Here is a 13,541-nt window from a genome sequence, read left to right on the forward strand (position 1 = left end):
TATATATATATACAGTGGCTTGCGAAAGTATTGACCCCCCCTTGGCATTTTTCCTATTTTGTTGCCTTACAACCTGGAATTAAAATTGATTTTTATTTGGATTTCATGTAATGGACATACACAAAATAGTCCAAATTGGTGAAGTGAAATGAAAAAAATAACTTGTTTAAAAAAATTCTAAAAAATAAATAACGGAAAAGTGGTGCATGCATATGTATTCACCCCCTTTGCTATTAAGCCTATAAATAAGATCTGGTGCAACCAATTACCTTCAGAAGTCACATAGTTAGTTAAATAAAGTCCACCTGTGTGCAATCTAAGTGTCACATGATCTGTCACATGATCTCAGTATATATACATCTGTTCTAAAAGGCCCCAGAATCTGCAAGACCACTAAGCAAGGGGCACCACCAAGCAAGCGGCACCATGAAGACCAAGGAGCTCTCCAAACAGGTCAGGGACAAAGTTGTGGAGAAGTACAGATCAGGGTTGGGTTATAAAAAAATATCCGAAACTTTGAACATCCCACGGAGCACCATTAAAGCCATTATTAAAAAATGGAAAGAATATGGCACCACAACAAACCTGGCAAGAGAGGGCCGCCCACCAAAACTCACGGACCAGGCAAGGAGGGCATTAATCAGAGAGGTAACAAAGAGACCAAAGATAACCCTGAAGGAGCTGCAAAGCTCCACAGCAGAGATTGGAGTATCTGTCCATAGGACCACTTTAAGCCGTACACTCCACAGAGCTGGGCTTTACGGAAGAGTGGCCAAAAAAAAGCCATTGCTTAAAGAAAAAAATAAGCAAACACGTTTGGTGTTTGCCAAAAGGCATGTGGGAGACTCCCCAAACATATGGAAGAAGGTACTCTGGTCAGATGAGACTAAAATTGAGCTTTTTGGTCATCAAGGAAAACGCTATGTCTGGCGCAAACCCAACACCTCTCATTACCCCGAGAACACCATCCCCACAGTGAAGCATGGTGGTGGCAGCATCATGCTGTAGGGATATTTTTCATCGGCAGGGACTGGGAAACTGGTCAGAATTGAAGGAATGATGGATGGCGCTAAATACAGGGAAATTCTTGAGGGAAACCTGTTTCAGTCTTCCAGAGATTTGAGACTGGGACGGAGGTTCACCTTCCAGCAGGACAATGACCCTAAGCATACTGCTAAAGCAACACTCGAGTGGTTTAAGGGGAAACATTTAAATGTCTTGGAATGGCCTAGTCAAAGCCCAGACCTCAATCCAATTGAGAATCTGTAGTATGACTTAAAGATTGCTGTACACCAGTGGAACCCTCCCAACTTGATGGAGCTGGAGCAGTTTTGCCTTGAAGAATGAGCAAAAATCCTGGTGGCTAGATGTGCCAAGCTTATAGATACATACCCCAAGAGACTTGCAGCTGTAATTGATGCAAAAGGTGGCTCTACAAAGTATTGACTTTGGGGGGGGTGAATACTTATGCACGCTCCAGTTTTCTGTTTTTTTGTGTTATTTCTTGTTTGTTTCACAATAAAAAATATTTTGCATCTTCAAAGTGGTAGGCATGTTTTGTAAATCAAATGATACAAACCCCCAAAAAATCAATTTTAATTCAACAAAATTTTAAGGCAACAAAATAGGAAAAATGCCAAGGGGGGTCAATACTTTCGCAAGCCACTGTGTGTGTGTGTGTGTGTGTGTGTGTGTGTGTGTGTGTATATATATATATATATATATATATATATATATATATATATATAAACAGAAACCAAACAAACAAACAAAAAACAAGCATACTTAAATAACAGACACATCATTATTGAGACATATACATTTCAGTTTGTATTGAATGTGCTTTATTCCTTACACCAATGGAATGAATTGAATTATTATATTTCTACAACCAAAGGGTCTCTAAGCATTTGAGTGTTATGTCTGTGTCCAGTTTTGAACCTGTATTGGGGATAAACTTTATCTGAAATGAAACATGTTATGCTAAAGAGCAGTGTGTAATACTATGAACTGCAATAAAATAAAAAATAAATCAAATAAACAAAAATCTAAGAGTAAAAACGCATTATTATTGTTCTTTTTTTAAATAAGTGCAAAGGTAGCTCTAAAAGGGAAAATGACAACAATATATCAAGGTAAATAAAAATAATAAATAATATAATGTTAATACCACAGACAACCTATTCCTATGTCATGTTTTGATTGTACTTAGCCACAGAATATCTCTTTGAACTGCAAAAAACACAGCACGTAACGGTAATAAAGGATAGGTCGCATGCCTAAAACTACAGGGTAACATGAGCGGATGCATTTGCTAAGCAAATAAGCAATGGGTGCACATGGCAGTGCACATACTGTATTGTATTTTTTATTTATTTTTATTTATTTTTTTACATGGATAATTAAGAGCTTCAGTCTCAGACAACAACAACAACAACAAAAAAAAAAAACCCTTGGCAAACACCAGGGTGTGGTTTACTGTAGCTTATACCCAACTCAGCCCATGTCATCCATCAACCCTGAGTAAAAATCAGTACGAATTTTATCTCCATAAAACCTTTCCATATATATTCTACGAAACACGGAAATTTAAAGAGCATTTCACAAGTTTAATTTCAGATCTTGTGTTTAATTAATTCACATTCTACTGAAGAGCAAAATACATTCCCCCCCCCCCCCCCCCCCCCCCCCCCCCCCCCCCCCCCCCCCCTGTATCTGGTGATGCTATTTTTTTTGCTTTATTAACATAATGGCATTACAAAAGGAATAAACATAAACTAGTGAAATCAGCAGGATGTTTGCAGAACAGAGTGGAAGATTTTAAAGATATATGTTTCCATGTACCTGAAGCTGTTTACTCCAGTTTATACCTATAGCATGTAGATGCTGCAGAGCGGACCTCGCTCTGAAGCAAAGATGATGCATCTCAGCAGATTGTTAGAAATATTATGTGTATGTAGGAATATCAACTACTAGGAGCTGGTCGAACATTGATGGACCACACGGCTTCCTCTCGTTCATAAATGCACTTACGTTCTTATATGCACGATCTGCTGAAATACCAGCAATTGTCCATCAGGTGGCACTACGTGCTGTGCAAAAATCTTGAAGGAAATCAAAGTAAATTCAAGACATTCTAATTTCAATAAATACTACCTATTACATTCCATGCACATCCCTAACAAAACAAATCAATAAATAAAAATAAAAATAAATGCTGCTTTAAATTTAACTTGTGATATAATAATAATAATAATAATAATAATAATAATAATAATAATAATAATAATAATAATAATAATAATTAAAAAAAAAGAAAAATGATATGATGCATTTATTACATAATTACAAGGCTAAGCATTTGGTCAAGATTTAAAAAAAAAAAAAAATACAAATCTAACAGTATTTCCAACTTGAATATATAAGTGACATAACTTTTAAATCTTGTTTTTTTTATGAGAATCTTGGGAAACTGTGTATAATTTCAATACTGACGATTTCCATTTTTTCCCCTTCACTTACAATGAGGCTCATTAGGAAATAACAAGATAGGACTATCCTGGGGGGAGGGGTATTTTAATGATTTAAACAACAGAAGACAATAATACTGCCATCATAAAACCTGTAAACCTGCTGTATCACAGAACATTTTCTCACTGTATTCAGGGATGTCTTTAAGGGGGCGGGTCGATATGTCATCTCTTTGGGGAACACAAGCAGGATTCCAGTAATACAGAATTAGAGAGAGACAATGGTTAGTGCTGCCCCATTTACATCATTCAGTAGACCCCTTAGTGTTTCAGCTGTACATACCCGTTTCTGTTGACTTCAGAAGGGGGCAACCCAGCAGGTAAAACTCACAAAAAGGCCAAGTCATCAACCAGGTAAAGTAGCAAAACGTTTGCTGCAATAAAGCAATATCACTGCGTGTGTTTTTTTAAGGTGGCAATTGTTGTCCTAAGACACATCAGTTTGCCCTTCGTTTTTCCTTCAAACAATCCCAACAGCCAGTACTGATTGTACCAAAAAAACACTATTTTCCACCAATAAAATTTGCTTTTTACAAAGTTATATATATATATTTTCGTTATAAATATTTTTTTTTAATCTGTGCTGTAGTGTCCTCTATTAATACAAATTTCAAAATATCTAGTGTCAAAATTCCCATACACAGTTAAATCCCTTATTTTTTCTTTGCACTAGTTAAAGCATTTTTCCTTTATATTATGTCTTACACATATTTCATTAAGAGCCCACAGAAGACACGAATAAACTATTTAAGGTGATGTAGACTCCTACATAATAAAATAAACAAACAAAAACACACTTGTGTTCGTGTGTGCATAGATACAAAACATAACTGTGCATTGGGTACCTTCAGGGCACCTGAGTGCTGTAACATGTTTGGATAGAGACAGGAGCTGATATCTATGTTCGCTTCCTCCACATGTCTTTAACAGATTGTCTGTTGTGTGGATGTGTTTTTTTTTTTGTGGATCTCTGTCCAACGTCGATTCCTGTGTTTTAATAACAAAAAAAACAAACAAAAAAAAAACAAACAAAAAAACCTTGTCCTTTTTTTTTTTTTTGAGGCATGAAAGCTTCAAACACTCTGTGGTGTACATTCATATTGAAAGTGAAAAAAAAAAAATGCAACCATAACAAAAAGTCTAATAATAATAATAATAATAATAATAATATTAATAATAATAATATATTACAAATTATTCCTATGTTTGCAGTCCCAGATCCCAAGCAGGTTTTATAATTTTTCCTTTGAGGGAATCCAGATGTAAGGTCCTGATTGCTCCTCTATGACTAATTTGCAGTGGTTATAAATGTCTTCTAAGGTGTCGCCTTGAACAAGAGCTGTAAGAAAACAACAACAACAACAAATTACAAACAATTTAAAGAATCAACACCACACAAACAAAAATTAAAACAAGGGAAACCAATTCAAGTTTACTCTTCATATATTCAGAAACGTCTTCAAATGAGGGAAGAGACTTATTAACAAGCAAACCAAAGCTGCCTAGATAAGTCATGATTGGTTAGTAGTAAAAATGACGACTTTTTAACAGTGTTTGTATTAAATGTGTTAGTTGTAGAGGCAAGCCAAAACTAATAAAAACACCCAACTTCAAATACATAAATTATACCATCCTGTGTCCATTATATCCACAAGTATATGCTAAATCAATCTATCTCTCTATCTGTCCGTAATCAATTATGCACTGTATATAGATCACTAATGACCCAATCCACAACAGGATAACCCAGGCTCCCCCTCCATCCTCCTCTGTTTACAGGCTGTGTAGCAGAGTTGACAATTACATGCCAATTAATGAAAAGGATTGCGGTGGATGAAATTCATAGATTTACAGTGAAATCGGTGCATAACAAGCAATACAAGTGTTGGGGGGGGGGGGGGGGGGGGGGGGGGGCTGGTGAAAATATCCAAATATATCCCAAACATGTACAGTACTGTCATACTATACAAACATTTGTGATTCTAATGAGATGTCTTTATAAATCAGCCTATACTTTGCAGACACTTTACACTGACTCCTGCACAGCTGAAAACCACTATGGCAAGCTATTTCCATCTGTGATAAACTAATTAATATGCATGTAAAAAAATAACGACCACTGCATTTACCTGTGAAGAACTCGCCAAACTCTTGTTCAAGCTTGATGGCTCTGTCATATGTCTTCTTTGCCTGCTCCTCCGTCAGTCTTTTATTCATTTCCCTTAGAGATGGAATTGGTTCATATTATTTTCCTATCTTGACAGCATACAGTACAAACAGACCTACTAGTGCCCTTAACATAAGCTAACTTCAACGAGAAGGAAAGATTCAATGGAAAGGATACTTTCCAGTAACTTCAATTTAGCCACTCGTTGAATGCAAACACATATTAGTATGCTGGAAAGTTGCAGATAAAAGTTCATCTGTACAGAATTAGCATCTGGTTTGCAACAGCAAATCAGATGCAAGTGCTGGGCCAATCTGTTCACACTATGCCTGCAACAACACATACATTTTTTTCTGTATGTTGCCATAGACATAAATAGAATGTGTCTTGATTAAATTCACTTTGGCGTATACCTCATCAATCTAGCATTTATCATAGCATAAAAACATTTACAAGCCATGCAATTCATAAGACATACAATGTAAAACAATAGCATTATATTCTTAGAAAGGCATTCCAGGCACAGATTATACTTTAAATAACCTGCATTAGATTTTAAATAAGTACATTTAATATTTGCAACCAAGATGCTCTTAACAAATGTGTTACTATGAATGGAAATATATGAGATACTTACATTAAAGACTCAACAGATCTGGGTTTAATAAAGATGGCAATAGGGTAAAGCTGTGCAACTTGTAATCTTTTAATAGCATTTCCTGATACGTCAAGTATACAGTGCTTGCCCTGTTGGGAAGACAGTAACACAACCTGTTATTGTTTATAATCTAAAGCACCGTTTACATTACAATATTACAGATAATTTCTATTACTATACATTAAATCCACAAATGAAGCTGCTGTACAACACTGGAAGTGATAAGATACCAGGAAGCAGCAGGTTTAATTATGTATTACTGTCTTTGAAATACCCACAAATCCCAGGAAAAAAAAAAAAAAAAAAAAAAAAAGATCTTCCACAGAAGACAAGGGGGGAGGGGGAGTGCTATAAGAGAAAATGGATTGAAACCTTTGTTAAGTCGGGAAAACCCATGTAACAGAAAGAACAATATTTATTAAATCTTAGACAAGACAACACTATGTTGTACATATTTCCATGACATCTTTGGCCTTTGGCCTTGTCCTTCAAGGTAGCCCTGCCCATAATTTAGTTTGCTGATAATGGAGAGGCTGACTGTAGGGAAACCATGGGAAGAGGGATAGGATAGCTGCCCTCCCCTTGGACAAAGCTGAAGAACAGGTGGAGGCTGGAGAGGAGGAGGCACACTCTGATTTACAACAGGGACGAATGGATTGAGGTAAGATATAAAGCCCTTTGTAGCTTAAAAGTGAGTTCCCTGTCTGAACCACCTCTTTGCTGAATTTATCAATCACTCCTGAATTGATCTTAAAGATCACTCCCACGGGAGAGCGTCTTCAGATGCACAAAGTGGCATTTCTAATCTTCCTTACCCGCTCTGCAACGTATTTCACAGACTGGACGCTGGTTCCATAGAGATTGTCATTGTACTGCCCAGCTTCAATAAACTTGTGCTCTTGGATGTCTTTTTCCATCTGTTCTCTTGAGATGACAAAGTGGTAGTCCCTTCCGTCCACTTCGTAGTCACGCTTTGGTCTTGTGGTGTCTTCATGGAAGAAATACAAGCAAAGGAAAAGAAAGACTCTACTGAGGAATTCTAATGCAGGGCTAAGATAAACTAAAGACAAATTAATTAAAGCTAGCATAGTTAGATAACACAACTACACATTAGGCAATCCAGATGTTCAATATATAACTCTTGTTATGACAAAGGGGCAAGAAAATATCTTTCTTGTAACCATAACTATATATATATATATATATATATATATATATATATATATATATATATATATATATATATATATATATATATATATATAAATTCAACAATACTGAGAACTCTCCAACTGTTTAAGAGCTGAAAACAATTTTATAAGGTCTAATTAAGCAAATTATTAGTTCAGTTAAGGGTTTAGTTAAGTGATTGAGAGCTCAGTTGGAATGGAAACCAGACGACACAGGGGGTCCCCAGGACCGGGTTTGAGAACCCCTGCTTTAGATCATGTTATTATCTAAATACCCAGTAAATAAATCTATCAGAAAATATAAATTTATCAAACCTTTTACAGGGACAGAATACCATGTTATTAGCATTTAATATAAAGTGGAATAATCTAGCTTCTAGCACATCTAAACAGTGTATCTTGTAGAGTAATTCAATTTTTGTTTTCACTTGCCAAGTGAAATCGTACTATATACTGTACCAATGTGTTATCTGCTTACTTACCAACACACCCTGAAAAGATAGCTGAATCGATATGTTTTCAAAATAAATGAAAAGATAAATAAAGGAATTAAAATTTAAAATCATACAGAATAGCCTATAAAGAGGAAACTTGGCTGACGCAAGAAAGTTTCACTGGAGTTTACAGTATGGGGAAAAAACAAAAAAACAAATAATACCAACATTTAATGTAAGGAATAAAAACATCATATTTAACATGAGGGTAGATATATAAAATAGAAACATAGTATATTGAATTGAGTGTATTGTTAAATAGTTAAATAAATTGAACACAGACAGTGTTCAAGAGTATGTCTGTTTATCTTAAGTAATACATGTCCTCACCACTTACACAATGATGAATCCATTTCGAAAATGGAATTTATTTTTGCATGGGAGTGAAATGACGCACTTATGTTTAAGCACAATATCATAGTGATATTGAGGAGCGTTTAGTTTCGCTGAAGGACTCAATAGCACAGGGGTCAATATCATTACAGGGATGTTCACAATTATAGGGATTGTATTGCCAATATATACAGTCGCTATTACTCACAATGATGAAACATAATCAGTATATATTGTACCTGCATACAGTACTCCAGATCACTGACAAATTAGCTTTGTTTTCTATTCCGGAACTGTACATTTTAAATGAAGCAATCTTTAATCTCAAAAAAGCAGATCATGTACTGCCTAACAGCATAAAGTCTTCAGAATTAGATTTATTGGGTATCATAGTAAGCTGAGGGAGGTATAGCATTGGAGAAGTAATAGCTAACAGGGCTTTAAACTGATTTGCAATTAATTTTATTGAACTAAAATAAATAATGGTTTGCAATTATATAAAACACAGCTTCTGAAGATATCATATTAGAATATTAAAGACAACTCGGGTCCATAGTTCTATGCTTCTGTGTAGTGTTGATAAGACTGCAGCATCACAGAAACATGAGGACATGGTTAACAGCAGTCAGTGATGGAGCCACCACTGCTATTGGATTGATTTACTTACGTGGGACACACGATCCAAACTTGTCAGGGAATTCAGATATCAGATCATCATTGATCCTGTCTTTCATCGGTCCCAGGATGATAACCGGTCTGGTGTAGTTAACTATTTAAAAAAAATAAAAGACGATAATAATATTACAGATATCACAACAATACATACAAAATATAAAAATACAGGCATGAATGAGTAAAGTTCTAGTGACATTTTAAACTGGTCTTATAAGTAAATTAGAAACATTGAATATTCCATCACATTTAAAGTAGAAAACGTTATCATAACCCTGGTTCCCTGAAATAGAAATGTAACCATTACCGAAAGGGTATGTACCTCCTAAAGACCTGAATCCTGACTACTGTATACCACAGCTGTTCTTTGAGCCTGTGACATAGTCGTGGCCCCGCCCCCGAGGGATCAAAAGGACTGTGCTCACAGACCTCAGCACACTAGTTCCAAAACCAGGGTTTTGAGGATCCACAACATTCAGTCTGTAGAACCTAGTGACGTTATGGGGAGTAGCCCACACTGCTGCATTACATATGTCGTTGACAGATGCACCTTGGAATAAAGCCCATGAAGTTGCAAAGCCCCTGGGGAGAATGGGCAGTGAACTTTTCTGGAGTGGCAAGTTGGCCAGTTCATAGGCAGTCTTAACCGTATCTGTTATCTACTTGGACAGCCGCTGCTTAGATAGGGCTTGACCATGGGGCTTCGCCCTATAGTAGACAAACAATTGTTTGGACTGCCTCCAACTTTTAGTCTTGTCAACATAGCACGCCAGGGCCCCAACTGAGCACAGCGTATGGAACTGTTGCTCCCTGTCAGACTGGAAAGGAGGTAGATGGAAAGCCTCCAATTCCACAGACTGGTTAATATGGAACGCCGAGATCGTCTTCGGCAAGAAGGCAGTATTGGTGCAGAGAGTGACCTTTGTCCTGGCCTCTGTAAAAATTAAGTAGACTTTTGCAATAGAGAATTTTTTTGATAGGTCCTGCAAAAATTGCAGATTACTGCCATGGGACAAGTCGTGGGGTCGATTCCTAGGTGGCAAAGAGGTCTATCTCTGCTCTACTGAACTTCTCCCAGATGAGGATTACCACCTGGGGGTGAAGCCACCACTCCAAGCTGCAGGGGACTCTCTTTGAAAGGCTCAAGCCAATAACTTTATATTCTGTGTATATAAGATGTTAACTAGCATGGATTTTGTCCAAAACTGGATATGCTGGATTTTTATGATTGTAGGAATTTACAAAATGTAGGATGTTGTGCAAGCCTTTCTAGCAATGTCTTATTTTCACAGCACACAAAACTCTTCTGAACACATGGACAAAAGTGGTGCACTTACTTTCTTGCCGTGTGACGGGTTCATAGGAGAGAATCAAGTCCTCTGGACTCCCTGGTGGTACAAGCAGAAAATGCAGGGTGTCACTGGATATGGGTTGATGAGAAGTCCAGCTAAACCTTCAGTATAAAGCTGCTGTATCACTGTGCTAGAAGACCTCTTTACTGTGCACTGTTTACACTGTCTGGGCACAGTATTTTAACATGACAGCATTTAATTCAGAAGTACAGCTACTCTGTGATCAGAAGTAAACTATATTGTACCTGTTCCTTCAATGGTTTGGTAATGTCACTGGCACAGAAAAGATTCATTACAAATGTGCAATACAAATAAAGCCAGCTGAAAACACAGATAGACAGTACACAGATAAAAAGCCTGAAAGTGATCCGATCAAACCAGCACATTGTTATTGCATTTTATTTTCACATCATCAACTGTTAAGCTCATTTCATTTTAGTTTACAAGCTTAGAAATCATACGATGGGAAACAGTTCAGCTGTGAATTTTTTTTCTTCTTTTTTTTCTTGTCTGCACTGAACATTCATTATTTTACTCCTTCATTACTTGCTTTAATTGTTTTCATGTTAACCCCCCACCCCTACAGCAATGTGTGTAGCAGTATAGTAGAGTACAACAGACAGGTCAAAAGATAGATCAGAGTTCCCCAGTTGTTTGTAAAATCAGCAGCGTGTTTGAAATTAAGAGACACCTCCTGGTAAAACACCAGAGGAGGACCACTGCAAATCACAGGCAGTCTTCCCATCAAGAGCAGTCAGATGTCCTGCAAAGCCACAGCACTGCAGACATCATCATACGCAAGCTGTTTATCGATTTGCATGTGATATATGGCTTCAGGGAACTTGCTAGACAGGGTATATATCATTTTGCCCATAACAGTCAATCAGATTTCGTTTTGAACTCCCGACCCCCAAAAAGCAGACCCTGCAGTTTCTCTCAGTTGCTTTTCAATGGATTGATCCCATTTAACAATGCCTTAGGTCAATGTGCTCCTATGATGTTTGTGCTTGTGGAGTCTTGCTGCTACCTGTGGACAGGTTGGTTATATTCAATTGATCTTAAGCGTGGTGGATATGCATACTTCCTCTGTTTAGGTAATTAAATAAAAAGGTTAAATAAATAAAAGTAAATAAAGGTTATACAAATCAAACATCTAGTAGAACACATGAGTCTCTTGGTGGGTTTCTCTGTATAAATAATATTATTTACATTCAACACCGTTCAGATCAATTGAATGAGACTCTTTCTCATAATGCCATTGACAGCATGTATGTTTTATAAAATGGACCTTCTCTGTGACAATAAAGTGTCTACTGTATTTTAGTAAGGCTGTGAATGTGTTCTTTTATTTTTTACAGAAATAGCTTCAAACTAGTTTGAAAAGATCCCAGGGTAAAATAAAAGAATGTTATGTACACAGTACCAGCAGCCCATGAAAACACATGAATTGGCCATCTAAAATGTTACAATTTTTACATATACTATAGTCTGACAAAGTGTGACGTCAGGGATGCCAGCCTTGTCAAATGGAAAGGGAGGTTCGTAAGTTAATTTTCTGACTACGTGAAGTCTTTTCAAACATCTTGAATGTCTATAGGGGAATGTTAATACAGAGAGAGTAATACAGAAGCAATGCACAGTAACCCTGTGAAGCGCTACTGCAGGTGTTACCTGTTACACTAAAAGTTAAGAATATTGGAATGTTATGGTATGGAGTGGCATTTGCACTGAAGGGCACATATTTTTATACCATATATATATATATATATATATATATATATATATATATATATATATATATATATATATATATCCTAAATAAGGGATTAATTACCTCTGTCACAGTTCAGACAGTCTGACAGTCATGTTCCGAAGGACTATGGTATACAAGGGTGAAGACACTCACTAAACTGAAATTAAAATGGATTTAGGATTGGACAGACAAACATAAAATATGAACATCTAAAGGAGACTCTTTTTATGTTGCAATTTGAAGAAGGTAGTACCCTTTACTTACTGCATACCCATTCTGTCAGTCCCTTGATTCCAGCTGTGTAATAAGCAAAGAATTGACGTCAAATCACACAATTGCTGGCTGAAGATAATTACACCCTCTTTTTCTATATCATGGTCCTATTTAAAAATAAAACTAGATATGGCATAACAAAGGTTTTTAAATCCTTCTTTGGCGAATTCACAATTAGATTTCATCATGCTACGCTACAAATTCCATGTGCATTAAACAAGGACTGATAATCACTGTTTTTGGACGATTGAAAAAAGAAAACAAATCTGTCTTAATCCATATGTGGTTAAATGACATCTGTAGTGGTGAACACCTAATTACAGAAGCTGGTGCTGTATAAAGAGATGGGCTTTTTGTTTTCCTTACATAAGGATCATAAGGATCTACAGGTACAGTTATTGCATTTTAGGGGTTTATATAAAACTTGAATGGAGTCTCAAATTGGTGCCCTTGCACTAGACTATAGTACCAACTGTATTTTATTGGTTTTATTATTTTAAAAGAGGTATACAAGATGTATACAGCACAAGGCTGGCATCCTTGGCGATTACAGGTGTCCTAATATGTCTAAACAAATACTGATATAGTTTCACTATGTCTCCCACTATGTGCTCATGTGGGACTGCCTTTTGTCCAATATAAATGGTGGGTATTCAATACAGACTGCTTTTCTGTGACTTGCTTTCAATGGTTTTCTGTCTCGTCGCAAGACCAGTGAGGCTCTGAGGCAATCATGTCTGAAATCCACGGTTACCTGGCAACGTATCTGAAGGCATAATAGGTAGACATCCTGTACTGTATTCTAAAAGCTGTGTACCTTGAACGCCAAATAGAAAATGGAACAAATTGCAGCAAGTGTGTACTACACAGTAGTTATTGTAGTCTGTTAAACTGCAATTTTGCTGCATTACTTATAATGCAAGATCAAAATTAAGATATTGATTATGATCTAACTGGTTGTTATGTATTAACAAAGCATTCAAAACTACTGTTCAATTTTGAAGCGCTTTGCAAAGCTTAAGAATAGCATTGATTATTTTGGTGTTTGTAAAAGAACATCTTTAATCATCGCTAGTCATAGTTAGCTTCCTGGTGAGTATAATGTAAAGGTCAAAGATG

General features: G+C 36.4%; 1 protein-coding gene across 1 annotated transcript in view; it reads right to left on the minus strand.

Moving 5' to 3' along the window:
• Nucleotides 1–4,551: 4,551 nt before the first annotated feature.
• LOC121321263 (disks large homolog 2-like) overlaps nucleotides 4,552–13,541 on the minus strand; it is a 78,386-nt gene continuing 69,396 nt past the window's right edge. The window contains exons 15-20 of the mRNA XM_041260164.1: nucleotides 10,382–10,432; nucleotides 9,040–9,141; nucleotides 7,171–7,343; nucleotides 6,335–6,444; nucleotides 5,660–5,751; nucleotides 4,552–4,869 (exon numbers count right to left, since the gene is read on the minus strand). Of these exons, the coding sequence (XP_041116098.1) occupies nucleotides 4,763–4,869; nucleotides 5,660–5,751; nucleotides 6,335–6,444; nucleotides 7,171–7,343; nucleotides 9,040–9,141; nucleotides 10,382–10,432 (635 nt within the window). The 3' untranslated portion in view covers nucleotides 4,552–4,762. The remainder of the gene's footprint in view (nucleotides 4,870–5,659; nucleotides 5,752–6,334; nucleotides 6,445–7,170; nucleotides 7,344–9,039; nucleotides 9,142–10,381; nucleotides 10,433–13,541) is intronic.

This window comes from Polyodon spathula, chromosome 9 (genome assembly GCF_017654505.1).
Source record: "Polyodon spathula isolate WHYD16114869_AA chromosome 9, ASM1765450v1, whole genome shotgun sequence".
Taxonomy (NCBI): domain Eukaryota; kingdom Metazoa; phylum Chordata; class Actinopteri; order Acipenseriformes; family Polyodontidae; genus Polyodon; species Polyodon spathula.